We start from the raw sequence: 25,206 nt of genomic DNA, 5'->3' as shown, positions 1-25,206 counted from the left end.
GAGGGTTTGGAAAATATGATGTAGATACAGGTGGACAACTACTCCCTCACTGAATTTCTCAACTATGAACAACTGCCTTATAGATGTCATTGCAACCACAAACATGTTCACTCGGCAAGGGATTTCCCTTTGGAGTTTAGATGCCAGAGAAAGAACAGGGTGGAGCCGGTTCAAGAAATGCAGGAGAAGCCTTAGGACGAAGTTATGGAGCAGTCGGAAAATCATGGGGAACAACTAGCATAGGCTCTGATTCTGACTGTGGTCAAGGAGGTTCAATTGGCAACACCCGAAGAGGAAGAAATCCCTACAATAGAACATATGCGGGACGAGATGGTAGAGAAGGAGGCATCTCATCCTGTGGGTACCACTTCTCCCCCTCCTCTTTCGCATTCGATTCTGTTGATGCCCCATGTGGATCCTATTCTCGGGCCTGGTCCTTCCAGGCCTTATTTTGATGGTTTTTCTCCAATTTGAAATATATCTTTAGCCCTTGACAATATCATTACATCGATCTCGGTTTTAAATATTTTTGGATCCTCTTTGGTGGGCTTTGTTTTACCCCTCCGTTGAGATCTTTTCCCAAGAAAACCCCATTATAACCTTCAACCCTGGGATAAAATAGACCGTCCTGATGAGCCTGTAGGTGGTCTCGACCTTATTCATGATAATGCTAGTCCTCCCAAGACCCAGGGCTAAAAAATGAACATTTCAAAAGCCCAAATAAAAGCAAAGCTTGACATAGCTGATGGGAAACAACTCTCCCTCAAAGGGTCACTTAGAGTAGCAGTGACCCCTGTGGTGGTTTCCAAATGATTTTTCTGTCCTTCAATTGTAGAGGTATTTCCATCCCCGGGAAAAAGTTTTCTTTAAAACAATTATTCAAAAATGTTAGTTGTGATGTAATTATGCTCCAAGAGACTCTTGGTCCTAGGGATTCTGTAATAAAAGTTTTGAGTAACATGATGCCTGGTGGACTTTTGTGGCATTGGATGCAAGTGGGCATTCTGGGGGTTTAACTATGGATTCTAAGGGCTACATATTAAATTACTTAAATTCTTGGGGCTTTGAATTGATGCTAGGAGCGGAGGTTTTATCCTTGGATCTCTATACAAACCTAACCCTTATCAAAATTTATGGACCTTGCCAGGGACGAATTCCCTTTTGGAACAAGATGTTTTCTAAATCTCTACTAAATTTCTCTAAGCTTGTGGTTGGAGGGGATCTCAATGTTTCTTTAGGTTTGTCTAAATCTTGGGGACCAAATGCACAGGTGGACCCTTTGGTTGATTTCTTTCTAAACAAGATTAGGATGGGGAGACTTATTGATGTTGATCTTCTGAAATAAAAACCTACTTGGAGAAATAGGAGGGTTGGAGAGGCAAGGGTGGTTAGATCGATCTTTTATTAAAGAATATTTGGCTGCTCAAATTCCTTTTTTTTCGCTAGTGGGTCAGATCCGGGGGTGATTTAGATCACTTTCCAATTTTTTTGGAACTAAAAGGGGCTAGTAGGAAGCCTGAATCTCCTTTTAAATTCAACTCTTCTTGGCTTAAAGATCTATCCTACAATAAGTTGGTTCATGAGATTTGGAGATCTCATAACAGAACCTAGGGTTTATCCCTTGCTCAGTCTTTTATGGAGAAGCTTAAAAAATTGAAACAATCAATGATCTCTTGGGAAAAGGAAAAATATTTAAGGGATGAAGCGGCTCTAAAAACCATCAAGATTGAACTGGAGGCTTTAGAAAGTCTGGAAGGGGATGGGTATGAGACAGAAGAGAAAAAGGGAAGGATTAAAGCTATGGAGGGTGAAGGTATAGGATTATGAAAGACATTGAAGAAAAGTGGAGGCTTAAAAGTATATCCATTTGGCTTGAGGCTGGGGATGAAAACTCCAAATTTTTCCAGAACTATGCTAAGGGCAGGAAAAACTCAAATACCATTTGGGAATTAAAAAAAGATGATGGGGGATCAACATCTTCTTTTAGCGAGCTCGCTGCCCTGGGTGTTTGTCATTTTAAATCCTTATTTAAGGCTCCTACTGAGGCCACTATTGCGAAGTCATTCGGGTGGCACAAGTTTTCACCAGCTTTGTTGAAGAAGACAATAATGATATACTCATGGCTTTCGTATCAAAGAGGGAAGTGGAGGGATTTCTTCATTCTATGCAAAAGGAGAAGAGCCTGGGTCTTGATGGTTGGACGGTGGAATTCTTCCAACATTTTTTTGACCTAATTGGGGATGACTTGGCTGGACTGGTGGAGGAGTCCAGAAGCAGGGGTTTTGTGCATGAACCCCTTAATTCAACCTTTTTGGCTTTAATCCCTAAATCTGATGATCCTCAAAATTTCAATGAATTCAGACTCATCTCTCTGTGCAATTATACATACAAAATTATTGCCAAAACTATTGCAAAACACCTAAAACCAATCCTTTCAAAAAACATTTCTCAGGAACAACTTGGGTTCCTTGAGGGTCGGAAAATCCATGAAGCCATTGGGTTGGCCCAAGAATCTCTGCACAATATTAAAAGACACAACAAAAAAGGAATGATTGTCAAAATTGATCTTTCAAAGGCTTATGACAAGATTAGTTGGATGTTCTTGTGTCTTTTGATGACCCACCTGGGTTTCAATATTGGTCTTATTAATTGGGTCATGGGTTGTATAACTAATCTGATCTTTGTTATTCTCATCAATGGGGTTGCCTCTCCTTTTTTCACTCGCTAGAGGGGTTTGCGTCAGGGATTCCTTTTATCGGCCCTTTTGTTCCTCTTTGCAGCTGAAGGGTTAAGCCAATTGATTCATTCTGCTATCAGAAGGGGTGAATTTAAAGGAATTGAAATTTCTATAAATCTCTTTATTACTCATCTTATTTTTGTGGATGATATTTTACTATTTTGTGATGGGTCTAGGGGTGAACTATCACAGCTAAAGATAATTCTAGACTTACTCCTTAAGGCAACCATGATGAGTATTAATGCACATAAGTCCTCTATTACTCACAATGGGATCTATGGGGCGGAGATAAATAGATCATTATCTTTATTTCCTTTCGAAGTAAATCCTTTGTCAAATAGTCTTAAATACCTTGGGTTCCTCCTAAAGCCAGACTCCTACAGGAAATAAGACTGGAATTAGTTAGTTGCAAAAATAAAAAAGTGTGTCAAGCATTGGAGTTTTAAGTGGCTCTCAAGAGTAGGGCGCTTGGTTCTTATAAAATTTGTTTTATTGGCTATCCCTATTTACTGGATTGCTCTTACTTGGGTCCCAAAAGGAGTTCTTTCACTGATCAGGAAAATTTGTGATCATTTCTTATGGGCGGGTTTGAAGGAAGATGATGTACTCCCTTGGGTTGCCTGCGGGAAAATTGTTCATCCAAAAGATAGGGGTGGGTGGGGTATTAAGGATATTACATGTTTCTCTCGCTCTTTGGTTGCAAAATTGGCCTGGAGTCTTTTAACCAAGGACCACCCATGGACATTTGTGATAAAAAGGAAATATATTGATCCCTTGGATTTGGATGCTTGGTTGCAAACCCCGGAAAAGTTCGACCATCTGGAAGGCTATGATTGAGTCTTTTGACATTGTTGTTAATGTTCTATCCTGGCTTGTTGGGAATGGTACTAGTGTTTGAGTGGGAGTAGACCCTTGGGCTGGTTGTAATGAGGCTTTTACTCTTTCAAGGGATCTGAGGGAGTTCCTCGCTACTCAGGGAGATTACTTTCTCAATCAAATTTCAAATGACGAAAAATCATCTTTTTGAAACCAGAGTTGGAAGTCAGATGAGGATTTAAACCTCGAGCCCCAGTGGGAGGGTGTCTGGCTGGACTACACTATGGATTTGCAGAGAAAAAATGTATGCATAAGGGAAAGGGAAGATGAACTCCGATGGGTCCACTCTCCCAATGGAATTTATGCTCTGAAGTTTGGGTACAATTTGCAAATGAATTGAAGGGCATGTGGAGATAGGAATTGGTGGTTCAAGCCAATGTGGAAACTTGGTTGCTGAGAAAAATCCAGAATTTTATTCTGGTATATTCTTAAGAACAAAGTCCCTACTTGGGATAACCTTCAAAAAAGAAACAAACATGGTTCAGGATGGTGTACTCTATGCAAAAAATTTGAAGAAAACATTTCTCATCTTTTTTTAAGTTGCCCTTTTACTTTAAGAACATGGGATATCTTCTTGAAGGTTGTTGGTATCAACATGAATTGGCTTGGTCTTTCCCTGATGGATGCTTAGCAAAATTGGTGGTCATTTTCAAATGATTCTCATCATAGGAACATTCCCCCGATTATTTGTTGGGGGATTTGGTTGGCTCAGAACTAAAGAAATTTTCAGAACCAACCTTCAGACCCCTATCTTATTGCTATTAAATGTGCCTCTATCTATGAACTGATTCCTCAAACCACTCCCTAATTTTCTTGTCAGAACATACAAGAAGAACATATCAGACCTGATATCCCATGGGCATATTTTGATGGGGCTTCATATGCTCATGATAGATGTGGGGCAAGGATTACCATTCACATAAATGATCACAGACTTCTAAAAGCTTCAGTGGGTATTGGTACCGGTTCAAACAACTATGCATAATTAAAAACTCTGAAATCCTTTTATGTTGGCTAATACAATTAGGGATTGATTTAATACATATTTTTGGTGACTCTCTGAATGTGATAAATTGGACAAACAATGTGCAACACTGTCCAAATATTACATTGATTCCTATATTAGAAGAAATATGTTTTATTAAATCATCCTTTGTTGATTCCTATGTATGTCACATTTATAAGGAAAGGAACATGGATGCGGATTACTTTTCTGAAAAAAGATATACATTAGGCTCTAGACTCCTGACACATAATTGATTCTAATAATGGAAGGGTCACCGAGTCGGATAAGCCTCCATACTTTTAATGGCTCTGTTTTTTGTATATGAATTTATATCTTTGCCTCTTTTTGTTGTGGGGAAGCATAGATTCCATTGGTGTTTTTTCTCTCCTTTCAGTCGACATGTTTGTATATGACAATTGGGCACTTAGTTAACAAAACTGCTACTTTATATTTTTGTTGTTGGGTTGTTTTCTCTGAATGTTTGGAGAGACCCAGGTTTATGTTTACAATTTATAGTACTTCATATGGTTATTAGTATTGAGCAAGTGCACTTTCCACTTTCCTCAGTATGTTGTGGTTTCACTTTCTGCGTATGGTGGATTCACAGTTTGGTTTTGAATGCTTTGTTGCATCTACTTTGTAACTTTTTATTTCCTTAATAAAAAGTCTAATTTTCATGTGGAAATATATATATATATATATATATATATATATATATATATATATATATATATATATATATATATATATATATATAATGGTAATTTCAATGAGAGGTTCTCTATAGCCTAACATGGTAGGGATTTTGTAATTTAATGTAATGTTCTATAAACATTTTAACTTAGTTAAAATAAAATAAAATATTTTTTATATTTATTAATTTTTATAAATTATTATCTGTGGGTTTTGAGCTCCAGGTTTATGTGGAATATAGTTTATTTAAAAATTAGATCCATCTTAAATCTGGATTTACCAAGCACTGAGAAGGATCAACTTTCTTGAAATGTAAACCATTTTAGACTGAAAATAGATTTGATCCATCTCGGGGCTTGGTAGATCTGAAGTTAAGATTGATCTAGACTAGTCATAACCAATATAGATCCATCTTAACCACATATCTAGAAAGAGCTTAGAGGGATCAACCTGTTTTAAAATGTAATTGCACTTCTACAAATTTGATTCCTATAGATGCTTCATATATATATATATATATATATATATATATATATATATATATATATATATATATATATATATATATATACACACACACACACACACACCCACACATTCACCATATATAATTTTTCATTATTAGTCCCTGCCAAGGCAGGACTATAACAATCGATTTGTCTGTTGACCATTAATAGTTTAGCATTGACCATGACAACTTCTAATGTTTAATTTTATAAATCATTATTTAAAGTTTTTTTTTAATTAAAAATAATAATTTATTACCATGCGATTGGGTTAAACTTTGAGTGTCTATTTCAATTTTTTTGACATGTGTCCCACATGATCCATGAAATTTGGCCACCCCGACAATTCACCAATTTTCATGGGGATCATTGTTGGTATCTTGTAATCAAAATAAAACTAAAACTACAAATTATTTTTTATTAATTAACTCATTGTATTGCCTAATTGTAAATATCAACATAACGTTAATATGGTTGTGTTGAGTTAACATATCTTTATTATTTATAAATCTACATGTTAAAGAATCAAATAAAGAAAATATATTAATTAAAAATATATATATTATTTATTTAAATCAAATTAAGTGATATTACTTTTGATTAAAGTTAAACTAGAGCAAGATATACTAAAAAAATGTAATTATAAACAAATAACATAATGGTTATATAAACTCAATAACATAATGGTTATATAAGATCAAATATTGATGCATTTTAAAACTAAATAAACACATAAAGTTATAGACGATTATATGAAATTGTAATATAATATATTTTAAGAATCATGAAAAGTTATATTTAATGTAAATAACAAATTGTAAATACCAACATAACATAGCGTTAATATGGTTGTGTTAAAGAAAATATCTAAATTAAAAAAATTGTATTGTTTATTGAAATGAAATTAGTTGATATTAGTTTTGATTAAAGTTGTAACATCCCTTCACTACAACCAATCAGTACAATTTTTTTTACAGGTAAATAATTTTTTTTCTTCACATGCTTACTTTGATGAATTTTCTTGACTTAGTTGATTATTGGATTTTTTAATGTTTAGAAGAGTAGCACACTACTACTACATATTATTGTAGGTCTTGGCATGATATTACATATGCATATTAAATACATCCTCACATTCACTTATGTACGGCATGGTTATTACTTGATATGAATACCTTTGGGGTTTATTATTGAGTTGGTGTTTTTAGAAATTCCAAACCATAGTGGCATATATCACTTGGTCCTTTACACTATCCACAAACTTTAACTTAGTGTCATATTTATTCAATGTTATATGGTCAAAATCATCTAGAGAGTACAACTGGATGCACATTGTAGTTTAGGATAGTACCATTGGAGTTTGAGCTAGCAGACAATCCAACAATGGGAATTTTTAGGGTTTCTCTGTGACCATAGATTGGTTTGTGGGAAGTTACGAGAGTAACAACCTTCCCTTTCATGCAAACTTTGATCATTCAAACCTTTGCTTCTTGGAGGAATGAACTCTACAACCTAAACCCTCCTTGTACTATTAGAAAATGATGAAATTAATGACTATGTGACTAAAAAAGTTATTCACCACAATTATTTCAAGTAAATTACTACTAAATTTGAGTAATTTTAAGTGACCAAACTAAAAATTACTAACTTAAACGACTAATTTAGTCCAGGGATAAAATATATGACTAGCTAATAAGTGTTTAAACTTAAATGACTAATTTAGTCTAGGATTAAAATATATGACTAGATAATAAGTGACAACATTATTTCATTATGAGACTACCCTACAAGCCACCAAATTTCTATCATATCCATGAGGTCAACAACAATTTGTGGTTCAAGATATAGCTAATTTGGAACAAACTTAGCTCTAGAGCCTAGGATTTTTTTCTGCCTCTAATGTTTATGGACAAAGAGATCAATTTCTAAAGCATGTGGGAGCCAAACTATCACCTTTCCCATGTTGACTCCCTCTATTGAACATCATGGAAAATATCCATAGATTAGTTATCCTTACTAAAACAAACATTTGATTGAAATGATCATTAATTCTATGACATTACTACTTCACTATACTTTTTGACCACACAAATCTTATTTTGATGTCTACCCTTCTTATTTTATGACAATACTACCCTACAAGCCACCAAATTTCTATCATATCCATGAGGTCAACACCAATTTGTGGTTCAAGATATAACTAAGTTGGAACAAACTTAGATCTACAAGCTATGTCATTTTTCCACCCCTATATTTATGGACAAAGAGATATCAATTTTCTAAAAAATGTGAGAGACAAAGTATTACCTTTGCCACGTTGACTCCCTCTATTAAACATCATAAAAAATCTCTATAAATTAATTATCTTTATTAAACCAAACATTTAATTGGAAATGACGATTGACCATTACCATGACATTAGTACTTTTCTACACTTTTTAACCACGCAAAACTTGTTTTGATATCACCATAATTTACTTTTGATAAATCAACCAAAACCCCCTCAATTTATATTTGGTGACACAAAAACCTAATTTTTTTCATAAATTAATAATTATTTATAATAAAAAATACCTCCCATTAAACAAAAGAAAAGAATCAACCTTTTATTTAATGGAATTTAATTCCCTTGATAAACACAAGAGCATTTCATTTAATTTTCATTAAGGTTTCATGGATTTGTTTCTTTCAAATATTAAAATGGTTTATTTCCCTCCATTTGAAAGGTTTGTCCATGGGGAAGAAGGAGAAGGAAGGGCGCATTTGGAAGGATCGAGGGTCGATGCCACTTTTGGCTTAGCATGCCCACCATATTTGAGATCTATTCTCCAGGAGGGGCTCCCAATGGGACTCCCAATGTCCCATAATGACTTGTGGGCACAAGCATGCATCCCGTGAAACACATTCCTAACACAGTCCTTGTGTTCATGTTCCTCTTGCGTCGAAGGGTATATGCAACGAAGATCTTGCGGGCGCAAGCATGCATCCTGTGAAACACATTCCTAACATAGTCCTTGTGTTCATGTTCATCTTGTGTCGAAGGGTCACTTTCCATTATATACACCATTTCCAATCTGATATTTTTTAATTCCTTTGGGCTTTTTCGTCAAAATTTGACTTCTGTGCTGAAGAATGTTTTTTTTTTTGTCTGTAATATAAGAGTATCTTGTAGACCTTCCATTTTTGGTTTGATATGGACATTATCATTCTCTACTTCGAAACAAACGATCCAAGCACATAGAACATTTGTGACCACATTTAGAAAGTCTTTGTTTGAATTCTACTACGGCATCAAAGTTTCAAATTGTCTCTTATAAGTTTTGTATGCCATGAAAACTCTACAAGTGTTGTTGCAAAGTCTCTTTTGAAACACAACCCATGTAACATTCTTTATGCACATTTGACCCATTCATGCTGCTTGACTTGAATTGAGAACCATAACAGTCATATGCCATTTTGCATATTTTTTTCATTCGCATTATGAAGATCATTAAAAATCCTTTAGACCTTTAATTAGCCCTGCGATTTCTTGCACAAACCAAGGGGTAAATGTGTCAACATTAACACATTTATGGTAGTGGATGGTGATGGCTAATTGAAAGTCCATATAATAACTATGTTTTTGATGTTTTTAAGACTTGGAATTAACTCTTAGAATAGTATACAACAAACTTGGTTTGTTGGAGTCTATGCAAAATATTTTCTCAATAATGTTCTCATATCTTAAAATATGCACTATATATTGTGATGTATTTTAATTTCAAGTATGCAATGTAAAAATATAAAAATATTATTGTGTGTGAATTCTATTTTCTACGTGGAGTATCCACTAACATTTATTTACCTTAAGGAATACATATTTTTTCATGTATTTATTTTCGGATTATCTTATGCTAAACACTTACCACTAATCCCAACTTATATTATATATTTTTCAATCAATAAAGTTACTCTTTACATCAAGCACTTATTAAAGGTTTGCCAGCATGGTTCCGATTATAATTGCACAGGGTTGATATATTAAAGTTGGTAAATGGTTGAGGTTTTGCATGTCATTGTTGTTGTAAATGGTTCTTGGTTATCGTCTTGGTGGAGGGTGCAAACAACCAAGCCTCGGAGGGCTAGAACATTCTCAATACAAGGTGTCCTATGGCATGTTTTATGATGCCTTCCTTCTACAACATGCGTCCCTATCCCTACCGTTGGATTGATTCGGTGTTGATCTGGCGACTCAAGTTTTTGGGGATCAGTTATGGGGTTTCTACCCCCTCCCAACCCCGACTCTTCAGCTCATTTGCAGCTTTCTGTCTCTGGTGATTCCTCTGCAGAAAACCCTAATCGATCTACATGCCTTTCAGGTTTTCACCGTCTCCAGTACAACAATAAGTAAATTTTGACGTTTGTATGTGCCAGTAATTTTGATAAATTTTGATGTTTTTATGTGCCAGTAATCTTGGTCTGTCATATTTAGGGTTACATAAATAAATTTTGTTGTATATTTCTCAAGAGCAGGTTGCCTTTCCAAGTTGCAGTTGGTGCCCGGTTTGTGAACCTTGCAACACCGGCTATATGTTGAATCTCCTAGTGAGTAATAACCTCTATATGGATTTTCCTTGTATTTGCTTCTGAATTCTTTCTGTTTAGGGTTAATTACAGCTAACCCTGGTTTTACTTTGCTAGGGTAGTGGGTGCGCGACCAACAGGGATTCTTCCCAGGGTGAGTTTTGGTTCATAATTCCTCCTTATTTTTTTATAATTTTGATTCCTGCAATAACTTCGCCCATCTTTGCAGGTTAGTCTTCCCTATTTCGCACTCTCTTGTCAGAGGGTTTCCTGTTCTCTAAAGTTTAGCATTTCTTGCTCTACATTGCCTTACCGCTCATCTTCATGGTCTGTGTTACTGATAACTTTATGGTTAGATTTACTACAGAGCCGTGAGCTCTTACGATGTAATTACAATTTTCTTTTGGAGGCTAAGCCCCGAGCTGGCTAAATTGTTTATCGTTGAAATTATGTACTCTACTACAATGTATAAGAAGGGCTCTATAATTCACCTTTGTTTTTATTTTCTATGATGCATCCGACATTATTTGTAATGGGAGCTATATAATGCACTTAATGCAACTTGGAGGATTTTCTCTCTCAAGTATTATCTGTTATCAATTCCACTTTCTAGGGATACTCTTTTGGGTTCCCTTCCTTTTCTATTTTATTATCTACTCTTCTTTCATTCTTCTTAGATTTTAGAACTGGGTGATAGATGCTCTAGGAACTCCTTATTGTTGTTGTCAAATGTTGTGCTCCTAGTCCCATTGACATAGTTTGAAGTATTATTTTGTCACATAGAGGGTCTCCCTCTCTTGTTTTTTGTTGAGAAATGCTGCATATATACTTCAAATAAGTACATCATGGAACATGAAGGGTTACCACAAACAAACAACAATGGTACCCCAAAAGGTGAAGGCAAGGGGTTTAAGAGTTCCCATCTCTTTTGTGAACTTTGATATCCATGGATGTTTTCTTGTATGTGTTTTTATAGATTGACATTTTTAGTGTGTTTTTCTTGTATTTGTTTACAACAGCAGCCAACACATGTTCCGAAGTTTGGGAAGTGGAATAATAAACGAGATATTGGTTACAAATCTTATTTTGAGGGTGTCGGTGTTATTAGAGGTGCAAAGCATGACCATGAAGAATAGTCTAACAAGGAAGATGAAAGTCATTAAAAATCCTTTAGACCTTCAATTAGCCTTGTGATTTCTTGCACAAACCAAGGGGTAACTGTGTCAACATTGACACATTTATGGTGGTGGATGGTGATGGCTCCTCTTTGTTTCAAATGCTAGTAAGGATGTTGCTCTTCCTCACCTCCATAGTCTTTTCTTTCGAGAGGACTAGTCATGACTTGGAGGATTTTCTCTCTCAAGTATTATCTATTATCAATTCCACTTTCTAGGGATACTCTTTTGGGTTCCCTTCCTTTTCTATTTTATTATCTACTCTTCTTTCATTCTTCTTAGATTTTAGAACTAGTTGATAGATGCTCTAGGCACTCCTTATTGTTGTTGTCAAATGTTGTCCTCCTAGTCCCATTGACATAGTTTGAAGTATTCTTTTGTCACATAGAAGGTCTTCCTCTCTTGTTTTTGGTTGAAAAATGATGCATATATACTTCATAGATCAAATAAGTACATCATGGAACATGAAGGATTACAACAAACAAACAACAATGGTACCCTAAAAGGTGAAGGCAAGGGATTTTAGAGTCCCCCTCTCTTTTGTGAACTTTGATATCTATGGATGTTTTCTTGTATGTGTTCTTATAGATTGACATTTTTAGTGTGTTTTTCTTGTATTTGTTTATAGTAGTGGCCAACACATTCCAAAGTTCAGGAACTGGAATACTAAACAATATACTAGTTATACATCTTATTTTGAGGGTCCCCATGTCGTTAGAGGTGCAAAGCCTAGCCATGAAGAACAATCTAACAAGGAAGATGAGGGTATCAGATGCCAAAGATTTGGGAACAAACCTAGAGCAGAGGGCATGTTCCCACCTTCAACAATTAGGAAAAAGTCACAAGGTGGAAACATACAAACCAATGAAACTGTAAGTATTTCATAATTTTTCCTTCTTGTAAATTGCTTTCAGTCAAAACTGACATAATTCAAATTTAAACCATAATTTATAATGTTAGAATACCTGTAAGATAATAGTTCCAAATGTAGAAATAAGCCAAAATTTTGGAATTTTTCTAATTATTCACTAGATAAAGTGGTCAATAACACTGGAAAAGGGCATTATTTTTTGCTTGTGGTTTAGGAACTCATCCGGATTTATAGGGAATCTCCTAATTTTTAGGAACTAGAGCATGCATGCACAAGAAGAAACTCGTTGGGGTTCCTTTGATTAAGGCACAAATCAAGGAACCCTTTCTCGCTATTATTTTTAACAAGACTTTGGCTAGACCTTAATTTAGGTTGGAACCAAAGAGAGGTTTTTGAGCCATGAAAGTGAGATCTCCAGCTGAGACACCATTAATGCCCTCCTTTTTGGCTTCAGCTTCTGCTATCAAAGCTAGATTAGATGCATTAACATTCTCTTCTTCATCACATCCATGTCCAATAGTTATTTTCAGTTATATTTCCAATAGGAATCTTCCTAAAGGGCCTTCAAAACATCCATGAGCTCAAAAAGTTGGGCTTTGGAGAGGAACTTGGGCAGAACTTGGTCCCTCATTTCTGCTCTTTTTTATGTGGAATAGTGCCCTCATAAATGCTTTGCAACTGCGAATGAATTTGATTGTTAGCACTATGAAAAGGAGTGAAATGACCATGAGTAGAGAATCTCGAGTCTCAGAAGACCTAGGGCAGATCTCCAAACAACACCAACCAGCTTCCAGTCCAATGTTAGAAATTTTCCCATGTAGCTTTCAACCTAAGAATCTACTCCTAGAATCTACATGGAATTTCCACATCACTGGTCTATGCAACCATTTAGATGAAATACAACATGCATGTTTCAGTCTACAACAGTTGATGTCCAATGGAAAGTTGTCCCAATTCGCATGCAAATTTAGCAAAACAGCATACAAAATAACATTTCCACACAAAAACTACCAAGTTGCAAACTTAAATCACATTGATGAACCAGGAACGTGTTTAGAGGAAGAACTAATAGTGGGAATGTAGACTAGATTGTTAGAGGAAGGTGTGTCACTATGTATGGTATTGTGACATTCCTATGTGGATTTTTCTTGCAAACATTTATCATTTGACTTCTTAAAATGGGTAGGTTGTGCTCAAGGTGATAATGTTCCTACTCCTTTTATGACATTTAACCAAACTGAATTTCCACCAGAGATTCTTTGAGAGGTAAGATTGTCTACTTTCTCATCCTTTCAATTGTATCTGAGAAATTTGTAGGTTAATTGTGTCAAGGACTCCTTCCATAACTGCGATGAACCCAAATTAGAAATGACATTAATGCTTTGCTTCAAGTGGCATTAGAATGACCTCAAATTGGTTCACAAGTAGAGAGAAAATAAAGCCATGAGAAAAATTTCCAGTTTTGATAGCCAAAACTTGTAGAGTTGGAAAGTTGACTTTTTAAGGGTATATCTTCCTCAATATTACTTAAAATTGCTATTATGACCCCAATCTTAAAATGACATCAAAAGTTTACTTTGGATAACATTGGTGTGATTGCAATCAAGCTCCTAAACGAAAAGAAAGACTAAATTCATGCCACAATATAATAATCAATTGATCTCATTTTTTTTGTTACAATTTTGAGGCCGCAACTTAAAATGGTTGTAACTTCCTCAGTATGGCTCAGAATTGCAATTATAACCCATTTCGGAAATGGTGACACAATTGCACTTCTGATGGCATTTGGTGTGACTACAATATGGCTTCCAAGCAAGGATAAATGCTACCACAAGATAATTTGCAAAAAATAAAACAAAAGGATTTCAGATTACTCAAATTGCTGCTTTGATACTACTTGTTAAGATTGATAGTGCATAATAATAACAAGAATAAAAGGAACACACAATTGGACATCAACGAATTTCTATTATCCACATTAATCAAGTGAGGGCAAGCTCTCCCAACCACTTCAAAGGGGATGACCTCCAATATGAGTGCCAAAGCATGATAGATAAAAATCGCTTGATTACATGAGGAGTACTCCATCACTAGTTACAACCACTCTAGCTATTGTTGTACTAATCCACCATTAGTGGACCTTATGTAATGAACACAATGACTTTAATCTATTAACCATCATAGTAGGATTTTATTAATGGCTCGGCCACTTTACATTAATTAACCAGAATACATATATAAACTTTACTCTAATGGACATTTATGCCATTATTACATTATTGGAGAGGGTCATGATGATAATTGTATCTCGCTCTAGTGCTAGAGTGAAGTTGATACAGGGGATTTTGGGCACTATAGAAGATATTGTGTTTGACATAATAATTGTGGATTATTTGGCTTTACGCAACTTACTAATACTATAATATGGAAATTTAGTTCATCATAATGACATGGTAAGGATGCTATTAGAATGTGTTAAAATTGGAAACCAGGGAAAAACTTCATGTGGGTCATCTTATTCATGGCTGATAATATTTTTATTAGATTCCTCTCGTCGAGAGGTGTAGGATTGATATAAAGATCATCCGATTCCGATAAGTATTCATGGAGATATGAATTTATTTTGATTATGGAATTATCATCAAGCTGACCTACAACTCATGTAGGCTCAGAAGCCCAACAGTCGCATCTATTCACCCACCAACGTTGTGTATAATATAAGAGGAATTTTCCTCATTTGGACTCACTCATCTCATCACATCTCTCTCTCTCTACTGTGAAGATATGGGTCTCTTCTCTACTGCGCTGAAATGGGTCTCTCTCTCACACATGTGAAGCCAGAAGCTGTTGAATTTGAAGCTGCAACTGCAGAAGTAAAGATTGACTTGCGTGGACTAGAAGATCTCCTCTTTGGAACTATGTTGTAGGTTCATCTGAACCTCCTTTGAAAGCCGCAACTTTTGGTGGTGGAATGAAGTCAATCCGATGAACGGTTTGCAAGATATCAACTGCCCTAGTTTGAAGCCGGAAACTGCTGAAACTGAAGCTGCAACTGCAGAAGTAAAGATTGACCTACGTGGCCTAGAATATCTCCTCATCTAAACTACACTGTAGGTTCATCTGAACCTCCTCTGGAAGTTGAAACTTTTGGTGGTGGAATGAAGTCAATCCGACGGTCGGTTTGTGAGATCGTCTGCCCTAGTTTGATAATGAAGCCGCTAATGCTGATGCTGCTGATCTAGGGTTGCTACTGCTGATATGAATTAGATTTATTGTTCTATTTCTCTTTGCTGAATTATTGAAGATAAAAGAAGATTTGATCAAAGGGTTTCCCCACACATTGTGGGGTTTGTCCCTGGCTAGCCGCCACATCTTGTGTCTCTTGTCTTGGCTTGTTTTCTGTCGATTGTTTAATGTTCTATCTGCACTTTACTTTATGTACATGTGATTGCTAATCTGTGGAATATAATAAGAAAAAGAAGTAAACTATTACAAGCATAGAACATACCATAACTGAACATGGTATCAGAGCTGAGGTGAAGACAAAGCCCGAGCAAGAGCAAGAGCAATCATTGAAGAGATGATTGGCAAGGCTATCCCAAAAGAACTATGGGGTCCTCAACACTCTTTCATGCCGAAGACAAGCTCCGTGAGAAAGTTGACTATCACGGATGGAAGATGTCTATCGATCTAACCCTTGAGAATCAAGGAGTGTTGGAGGCAATATTATTGAGCCTCCATCAAATGCATCCGCTGCTGCCTGGAACAAATGGAAAAATGGAGAAGTCAAAACAATAGAAGATCATCCGGGACTCTATCAACAAGTACTTGGTGGCCTACATCTCTGAACTGGACACCTCCAAGGAAATCTACAATAAACTGGTGAGTTTATTTAAAGTTAATGATGCAAATCAAGTTTTGTTTCTTAGAAATAAGCTGAGGTAAATCAAGAAGAGTAAGGATGAAAGTATGCAAGCATACTTCTTAAGAATCACCGAGATCAAGAACGATCTCCTATCTATTGGGGAAACTATTACTGACAGAGAAATGGCACTCACAACTCTTGGAGGATTACCATCCAAATGGTACATGTTCAAGACTACTCTTCTAAACTATAATGTAATTACTGGTTTCGAGGAATTAATGGCTAGATGCATTCAAGAAGAAACAAGGGAAGAAGTGCAAGAAATGCCCATGCCTAAAGGTCCTCCTGCTGCCTTTACTTCTCATGCAAAGAGAAGAAAGGACTCACACCGAGATGATGATCAAAATCCCTCTGATGGCAAATCAAAGGAATGACAAATTCAACAGCAAAGGTAAGAGGAGAGCTGGAGATCGAGGAAGAGGACAACCATTCAAGAAGGCTAGAAAGTCCAGGATGTATTAAATGCACCTAACCTCAAAAGGAACCTAGTGTCCATCTTGGCAATGGAAGATAGAGGCTACAAGGTAACCTTCAGCAATGGCAAGGTATGTATATGGAAAAATAATGTTAAAGATGCCTTTACTCTTGGGTTTAGTGTTGATTCATTATATCAGGTCGATGGAAGTCCGCTAGGTGTCATGTCTTGTGACACAACTCTTTAGTCCAAACTTTGGCATCAGAGGTTTTCCCACCTTCATTACAAAGCTCTACCCGATGTAAGACAGATGGTAACAGGGATGCCCGAATTCCAAGTAGAGAAAGAAGGTGTATGTCCGGGATGTGCCAAAGGAAATCTCAAAAGGGGGCCATTCCCCTCAAGCCAAAGCAAGACCTCCGATATATTATAGTTGGTTCACTCAGGCATACCTGAGGTTGGCATTAAGAGGGAGACTGCTACACCACATACTCCTGAGCAGAATGGTGTGGTGGGAAGGAAGAACCGCACGATTGTGGAAGTTGTCTGGGCCATGCTACATGATTAAAGACTTCCAAAGTTTCTATGGGCTAAAACTACAAACACTGCCGTATATGTACAAAATTTGATGCCCTCATCAAGCATTGGGTTCCAAGACTCCTGAAGAAAAGTTCACTAGTAAGAAACCTGATGTTTCTCATTTCAGAATTTTTGGAAGCCCTGTATATTTTCATGTGTCGAAAGAGAAAAGAAATAAATTGGGTGCATCTTGAAAGAAGGGAATTTTCGTGGGCTATGTTGAAAATACTAAAGGCTATAGAATCTATGTAGCCGGTCAAAGGGAAGTCGTAATTACTCATGATGTCACCTTTGACGAAGATATGGCTCTCATTAAGGTGAACAATCTTCCGACTTTGAGGAGCTCTCAAGAAGCCGACAGCAGGGAACCAAAAGAAAAGGCTGATGAATCAATGCCTGATGTAGAAGAACCCATGGATCTGATTGATCCTCCTCCACATGAGCCTTCCTCTTCTAGGAAGAGGCCTTCATGGCTTAGGGGCCTAGTTGATGATGCTGAAGGACATGCTGCACCTCGAGGAACCTTTTGTGAAAGTAAGAAACCTAATAGGTATCAAGGATACCTGACCATCATGAGCACGATCATACAAAATGAGCCTTCATCATTCTCAGATGTCGTCAAGCATTAACTATGGAAGGGTGCTATGACCATAGAATATGAGTCTATTATGGAGAATGATGTCTGGGAAGTAGTTCCCAGACCCCAGGGCAAGACAGTTGTTACTTCCAAATGGATTTACAAGATATAGCATGCAGCAGATGGAAGTATGGAAAAGTATAAGGCTCGTTTTGTTGCTCATGGTTTCTCCCAGAAGGAAGGTATAGACTATGATGTGATATTTTCACCTGTTGCCAGATATACGACCATCCGCTCGATCATAGCCCTTGCCACTTCACAAGGATGGAACCTACATCAGATGGATGTCAAGACTGTGTTCTTGCACGGTTTAATCAAAGAAGAGGTCTACGTGGAGCAACCTGAAGGATTTGAGATTTATGATTGAAAATCTCATGTATGCAGGTTGAAGAAGGCTCTTTATGGGCTGAAGCAAGCACCCCGAACATGGTATGAGAGGATTGATAGCTACTTGATGAAGTTGGGATTCACTAGGAGTGAAGCCGATCCTAACCTTTACTTTAAGGTTGAAGATGACAAGCCTATCATACTGGTGTTGCATGTGGATGACCTCTTTCTACAGGTGCAAACCCTCTCATTCACAAATGTAAGAGGGAGATGGCTTCTGAATTTGAAATGAAGGACTAAGGACTTGAAGTGTGGCAGAAGCCAAGGGAAATTTTCCTATCTCAAGGAAAATATGTGATAAATATATTGGAAAGATTCGGTATGATGGACTGCAAGCCTGTGACTACCTCGAGGATCTTAACTTTTAGAAGTTATATGGTAGTGATATCGGACCAGACTTGGGAAATGCCTCTGAGTTTCAAAAACTCATTCGCATTGATGTTCTTGGTGAACTTCCGTCTGAACATATGTTTTGCAGTTAGCATCGTGAGCTCATATTTGGTTGAGCCTCACTGGATTGATGCTAGGAATCTTCTGAGATGTCTTCAGGACACAATCTCTCATGGATTAAGATACACTGACGGAGATGTGAGACTACTTGGATATACTGATGTTGATTGGGCAGGCAGTGTGGTGGACTGTAAGAGCACTTCCGGTTACTATTTCACCTTGGGATCTGCTTCGATATCCTGGATGAGTAGGAAGCAGAAGTCGATGGCTTTGAGCACCACCGAAGCAGGATATATTGTTGCTAGCATAACCTCGTGTGAGGCAGTCTGGTTGCGAAAGCTCTTCAGTGAGCTGTTTGGATTTACATTGGATACCACTGTGATTCTCTGTAACAACCAGAGGTGGGATTCGATTATTGAGGAATCCCATATTTGTAAATTGCTCCAGCAGATAGACATCATTTGGGATATGGTAAGTCGATAAGCAAGGAAGCTCCATCACATTAAGATGATGTACAAGTTGATACACCTTGTCAAAGCCCCGAGGAAAGATCTAATATGTGATTTTCCCAAACGACTTGGAGTCGGCAAGAAAACCTTGTATAAGGGTATTGCATGCTGCATACATTGAGCTCTGGGAGCTCTGAGGGCTTGCGGTTCCTACTGGAGCAACATATGACCACAGGGTGACTCACCCTCCCCTGGTGGTGCACACTGGAACAAGATGATTCGCTCTCTTGTGGGACAAGATGATTCGCTCTGTTGTGGAACAGGATGATTCGCTCTCCTGTGTAGCAGGATGATTAGTTCTCCTGTGAGGCCTGGATTGATGTGTTCTCCATGGCAGCCTAGATTGATGTGTTCTCCACGACGATTGTAGCAGGATTGATGTGTTCTCCTGTGAGGACAGGATTGATTAGTTCTCCTGTCGAGGCATCCTACCCATGCAGTCTGGGACTCATGGGAAGTACCTCTCATTTGATCAATGAGCAAGGAAATGAAGTTAGGGACCATAGTAGTACTAATGGACACATCGTTGTATCTATCGTACTCCCTACGCTAGGATGACCTCCATTGATCTGGGATCAATGATACTAGTCTGGGACCAGTGGTAGGAGTTGTACCATACTATGACGCTGACTTCGGGTCGGTTGAGACTGGTCTGGGACCAGTGTTACATACTCTGAGACTGACTTCGTGTTAGTGCAGTACTGGTCTGGGACCAGTGAGAGTGGTACATACTATGACGCTGACTTCGGGTCGGTTGAGACTAGTCTGGGACCAGTGGTACACTCTCTGAGACTGCGATACTGGTCTGGGACCAGTGGTAGGAGTTGTACCATACTATGATGCTAACTTTGGGTCGGTTGAGACTCGTTTGGGACCAGTGGTACATACTCCGAGACTGACTTCTTGTCAGTGCAGTACTGGTCTGGGACCAGTGAGAGTGGTACATACTATGACGCTGACTTCGGGTCAGTTGAGACTGGTCTGGGACCAGTGGTACACTCTCTGAGACTGCGATACTGGTCTAGGACCAATGGTAGGAGTGGTACTTACTATGAAGCTGACTTCGGGTCGGCTGAGACTGGTCTGGGACCAGTGGTACGCACTCTGAGACTGACTTTGAGTCAGTGGAGGATGATACTGGTCTAGGACCAGTGGAGTTGTACTCACTATGACGCTGACTTCGGGTTGGTTGAGACTAGTCTGGGACCAGTGGTACATACTCTGAGACTGACTTTGAGTCAGTATGATACATCCTCGATCATTTCTTCTTCTTCATAATTCAGAAAAAAGCAGAGCAGAACAGAACAATGCAAGAGAAGAGCAGAACAGAGCAAAACAATACAGATCAGTGCAGGGCAGAACACGACAAAGCAGAACAGGCAGAATAGAGCAGAGCAGGGCAAGGGTCAGGCTGTACAGGGCATTTCATTTGATGGATGAATAGTAACGACCGATAGACAGATTGCAGATGAAGTTCTCCATGGTTGAGAGGGAGTGTTAAAACTGGAAACCAGGGCAAAACTTCATGTGGGTCATCTTATTCATGGCTGATAATATTTTTATTAGATTCCTCTCGTTGACAGGTGTAGGATTGATATAAAGATCATCCGATTCCGATAAGAATTCATGGAGATATGAATTTATTTTGATTATGGAATTATTATCAAGCCAACCTACAACTCATGTAGGCTCAGAAGCCCAACAGTTGCATCTATTCACCCACCAACGTTGTGTATAAATATAAGAGGACTTTTCCTCATTTGGACTCACTCATCTCATCACATCTCTCTCTCTCTCTCTACTACGCAGAAATGAGTCTCTTATCTACTGCGCTGAAATGGGTCTCTCTCTCACACATGTGAAGCCGGAAGCTATTGAATTTGAAGCTGCAACTGCAGAAGTAAAGATTGACTTGCGTGGCCTAGAAGATCTCCTCTTTGGAACTGTGCTGTAGGTTCATCTGAACCTCCTTTGAAAGCCACATCTTTTGGCGGTGGAATGAAGTCAATCCGATGAACGGTTTGCAAGATATCAATTGCCCTAGTTTGAAGCCGGAAACTGCTGAAACTGAAGCTGCAACTGCAGAAGTAAAGATTGACCTACGTGGCCTAGAATATCTCCTCATTTGAACTGCGATGTAGGTTCATCTGAACCTCCTCTGGAAGCTGAAACTTTTGGTGGTGGAATGAAGTCAATCCGACGGTCGGTTTGTGAGATATCGCCTGCCCTAGTTTGATAATGAAGCCACTAATGCTGATGCTGCTGATCTAGGGTTTGCTACTGCTGATATGAATCAGATTCATTGTACTATTTCTCTCTGTTGAATTATTGAAGATAAAAGAAGATTTGATCAAAGGGTTTCCCCACACATTGTGGGGTTTGTCCCTGGCTAGCCACCACATCTTGTGTCTCTTGTCTTGGCTTGTTTTCTGTCGATTGTTTAATGTTCTATCTGCACTTTACTTTATGTACATGTGATTGCTAATCTGTGGAATATAATAAGAAAAAGAAGTAAACTGTTATAAGCATAGAACATACCATAACTGAACAGAATGTGGCTTGTTGTGGGCTTTGTCACTGCAATTTAATTTGTGTGGTTAGTTGAAGTTTAATGTGACCAAATAACCAGCCTTGTGCTTACCTTATACATTACTTTTATTTTTTTGGGCATGCTTTCTAGGCCCTTGCTGTTAGTGATCTCTCTGATCTCGTGACCTTCTTTTCCCTCTTTTTTCAGAAGTTGATGTGACATTTGGGTATGTGTCATCTATCCACCTTGGTTTCTTCCCTGCACTTCTATTTCTCTGCCAATCTTATTGTAGCATCCTTGGACTAGTATTGGCACGAGGGAAGCATCCATCTGATCCTTTCTCTGTTGTTTCTTATTTATTTTAACAAAGATATGTGATGGTTTCTCTCCACTACCTTGCAATGACGTTTTTTATTTTTATTTTTATTTTTTATTTTTTCCTTTTTTATGCCAAATCATACTTGAATTTCATTGATAATAACCCGGATTTATATATTTATTTTAACACCAAATTGACATCACGATAAACATATGAATATCCCATTAAATATGATCTAAATATGGTTCAAAGAATCTCAACTTTAGCCTAAGCATGTGGCATAGTAATTTCTGAGGTGTGAAGTTTTATTAGAGGCACTATTTGTTTGTTTGTTTTGGTTAGAAAAAGGTTTTGCTCTTGGTTTTATGTGACTTTCAATTTATCATTTGTAGCATGTTAAGAAATGAGAAATAATAATATATGACATTTATCTTGCATAAATTTATGTTGAATGAAATGATACAGAGTTTAACCAAGCTACAATCTTCTTTGGTAAAGGCAGAGGATTTTTCTTTTGCATATACCATATACAAAGTTTAAACACAAGTAATATATGGATTTTTCTTTTGCATATATGTTATTTTTTTTACCCAAGATATCACAACAAGAAAAATATTGATATTGTAGGAATTGTTTGAGGACCTCATTAAGGCTGATTTTTCTGATGTCCTTGATTGGTACCTTCTCATGACATGAAGGTTTTAAATATGAATTAATATGTTCTTGAAACAAATAAAATTCAAAATTTATAGATATAAATGATAAAAAAATCAACGCCTTCGTTTGATTGTTACTCGACTCTCGTGTGTGCAGGTTACTAGAAATGGGATTGGAAAAAAGACGATGAGACAATGTAGAGAATGTTTTGGATATGATTCATTTATTGTTCGAGATCCTTCAGGTGCTTGAGCCATCGACTTTGGAAATGTTTCTAGTAGGGATTCCTGTGGTTTTTAATATTGTGATTCTTTCACCTCATGGTTATTTTGGGCAAGAAAATGTTTTAGGAATGCTAGACAAGACACTAGTGGATAGGTAAACAATTTTTTTATAATTGCAATGTTCATTCCATGATATCCTCTCTTTATTGTTTGATTATATTTTTAACATTTCTTTTGATTTTGGTTTGTCTTTTAATTATGAAATTGAAAATACTTGGTATTATGTACATTTAAAAAACATCCAAAGCTTGAAGATGAGTTTAGTATTACACGATATTAATTGAAATCCTTTTAGTTGTTTTGTGTTAAAATATTTTCATGACTATTAAAAAAGTTTACTTTCATGTTGTTATTTGGGCATAGGTTGTCTATATACTTGACCAAGTTCATGCGTTAGAGAATGAAATGTTGTTGCGAATAAAATGAGAAGGATTAGACATCTCACCTAAGATTATTTGTTTTAACAAGTTATCTACAACCTGAGCTTTTTAGAATGTAACTTAGATGACATGATTGTGCCTAAGCTTTCTCTAAAGGTTGAATACTAAGTTATTAAGGTGTTCTTTTTTATGGTGATGTTTTATTTGTTTTTTTTATATAGGTCATTGGGCCACATAGTGGCCACTATTGCCCAACTAAAAAAAACTTGTTCGAGTTTCTTGCTTTATGGGGGAAAATGGCATTGACATTGCTGATGTTGAGGTATGTGTCGTATAAATATTTTATAATATATTTTAGTTTATATTCAAGTATTCATTGTCTTTCATGTCTTATACTTTGCATTGTATCTTCTTTTGTTTTTAGGAGAGGAACTCAATATTGATGGTAAGAAGCAGGAATTGAAGAAAGAGGAGAGAAATTACACTGGAGCGACAAATGTAAAAAGAGAGAGAAGAGAACTGGTCTAGTGATACCCTTAGAGCCAATATCCTGCATAAGACACACACATAGAGACTGATGATCAAGTCTTCAGAGTTGGTGAATTCACTTGCAATGTCTTGACAAGACAGTGATAATGTTTTGAAGTGATAAAACAATATTTCATGTGTAAAATGTAGTCCAACCAATATTAAGTTGGAAACTCATGTTGTAATACTTGACAATTTATATAATAAAATTTATGTGGTTGAAATTATTTATATTTGCACATGATATTATTTAGTATTGTAATTAACATATGTAACTTTACATTTTCATATTAGATGAACATGCACATTGTATGATTATTGTTTTCTTTTTCTTTTTAAATATAGTCACAAAATCATTCTAATTAATTATGTTGATTAATAATGAACACAAAATCAATCTAAAACTACTAAATTAGTAGTTTATATTGATTAATGATGAACAAAAATACAATTAATATATGACTAAATTAGTCATTTATAATGGTTATTAATGAAATCAAAATGAAATGAATAAAAACTACTAAATCAACCATTTATATAATGAATACGAAACTATCAAAAAAAGAAAAATGACTATTGCAAATGATAAATTTGTGATTACAAATGACGACTAAATTTTGCATATATATGACTATTAGTAGTTAATTTACAGTATCTTATAACACGACCAAAATTTATTAATATTTCTTTGGTCATTAATTGGTTTCAAACAATGACTAAAATTTGCATATATATGACTATTAGTAGCTAATTTACAGTATCTTATAACAACCAACATTTTAGTCATATTTTTTTGGTCATTAATTGGTTTTCTCAGGTAATTATATAGTAATATATTTTGTTGTATATTTGGTCATTAATTGAAATAATCAGTGGCTAAATTAATGACCAAATTTATGACTAAATATACTACTAGACAATAAAATTGAAACAACCAATTAATGACTAAGATAAAAATGACTAAAAGTTGGTCGCGTTATAAGATACTGTAAATTAGCTACTAGTGGTCAATGACAAAAAGATGGTTATTTATATACAAATTTTAGTCATTTTTTTAGTAACTAATTAGCCATTTTGTACTAGTGTTGGTAAGGTTTACGTGCCTATCTTTTCCTCATTGTTGAGAGTAGAATTTCACCCATATTATTTTTTGAAGTAATGAAGTCTCTTGCAAACTAA

The 25,206-nt window shown here is 36.5% G+C and overlaps 1 protein-coding gene across 18 annotated transcripts; it reads left to right on the top strand.

Annotated features, from left to right (window-relative positions):
- The first annotated feature begins 9,811 nt into the window (after positions 1–9,811).
- LOC149188102 (uncharacterized) lies at positions 9,812–23,238 on the top strand. Of its 18 annotated transcripts, none has more exons than XM_089412937.1 (4): positions 9,812–10,204; positions 10,331–10,402; positions 10,504–10,535; positions 22,992–23,238. In XM_089412937.1, exons 1-2 carry the CDS (start codon positions 10,071–10,073, stop codon positions 10,392–10,394), a joined length of 198 nt encoding a protein of 65 aa, XP_089269063.1. In that variant the 5' UTR covers positions 9,812–10,070; the 3' UTR covers positions 10,395–10,402; positions 10,504–10,535; positions 22,992–23,238. The 18 variants fall into 18 exon arrangements, 14 of the variants coding, with proteins under 14 accessions (XP_089269063.1, XP_089269062.1, XP_089269061.1 ...); XM_089412936.1 differs by having other exon boundaries at positions 10,499–10,535; XM_089412935.1 differs by lacking the exon at positions 22,992–23,238 and adding an exon at positions 10,616–10,964.
- Positions 23,239–25,206: the final 1,968 nt, after the last annotated feature.

This window comes from Pinus tabuliformis, chromosome 3_1, assembly GCF_031772625.1.
Source record: "Pinus tabuliformis cultivar Carrire ecotype Pingquan chromosome 3_1, CPIR1, whole genome shotgun sequence".
In the NCBI taxonomy this organism is placed as follows: Eukaryota; Viridiplantae; Streptophyta; class Pinopsida; order Pinales; family Pinaceae; genus Pinus; species Pinus tabuliformis.
Note: the sequence above shows the minus strand (reverse complement) of the source record. Positions and strands in the feature narration are given on the sequence as shown.

Excerpts from the sequence above, each read along its gene's own strand:
- LOC149188102 (XM_089412924.1), top strand. The coding sequence starts at position 10,071 with ATGGGGTTTCTACCCCCTCCCAACCCCGACTCTTCAGCTCATTTGCAG. Across the intron at positions 10,177-10,325 it reads TCGATCTACATGCCTTTCAG|AGCAGGTTGCCTTTCCAAGT; the intron begins GTTTTCACCGTC and ends ATATTTCTCAAG. Across the intron at positions 10,403-10,503 it reads GCTATATGTTGAATCTCCTA|TGGGTGCGCGACCAACAGGG; the intron begins GTGAGTAATAAC and ends TTGCTAGGGTAG.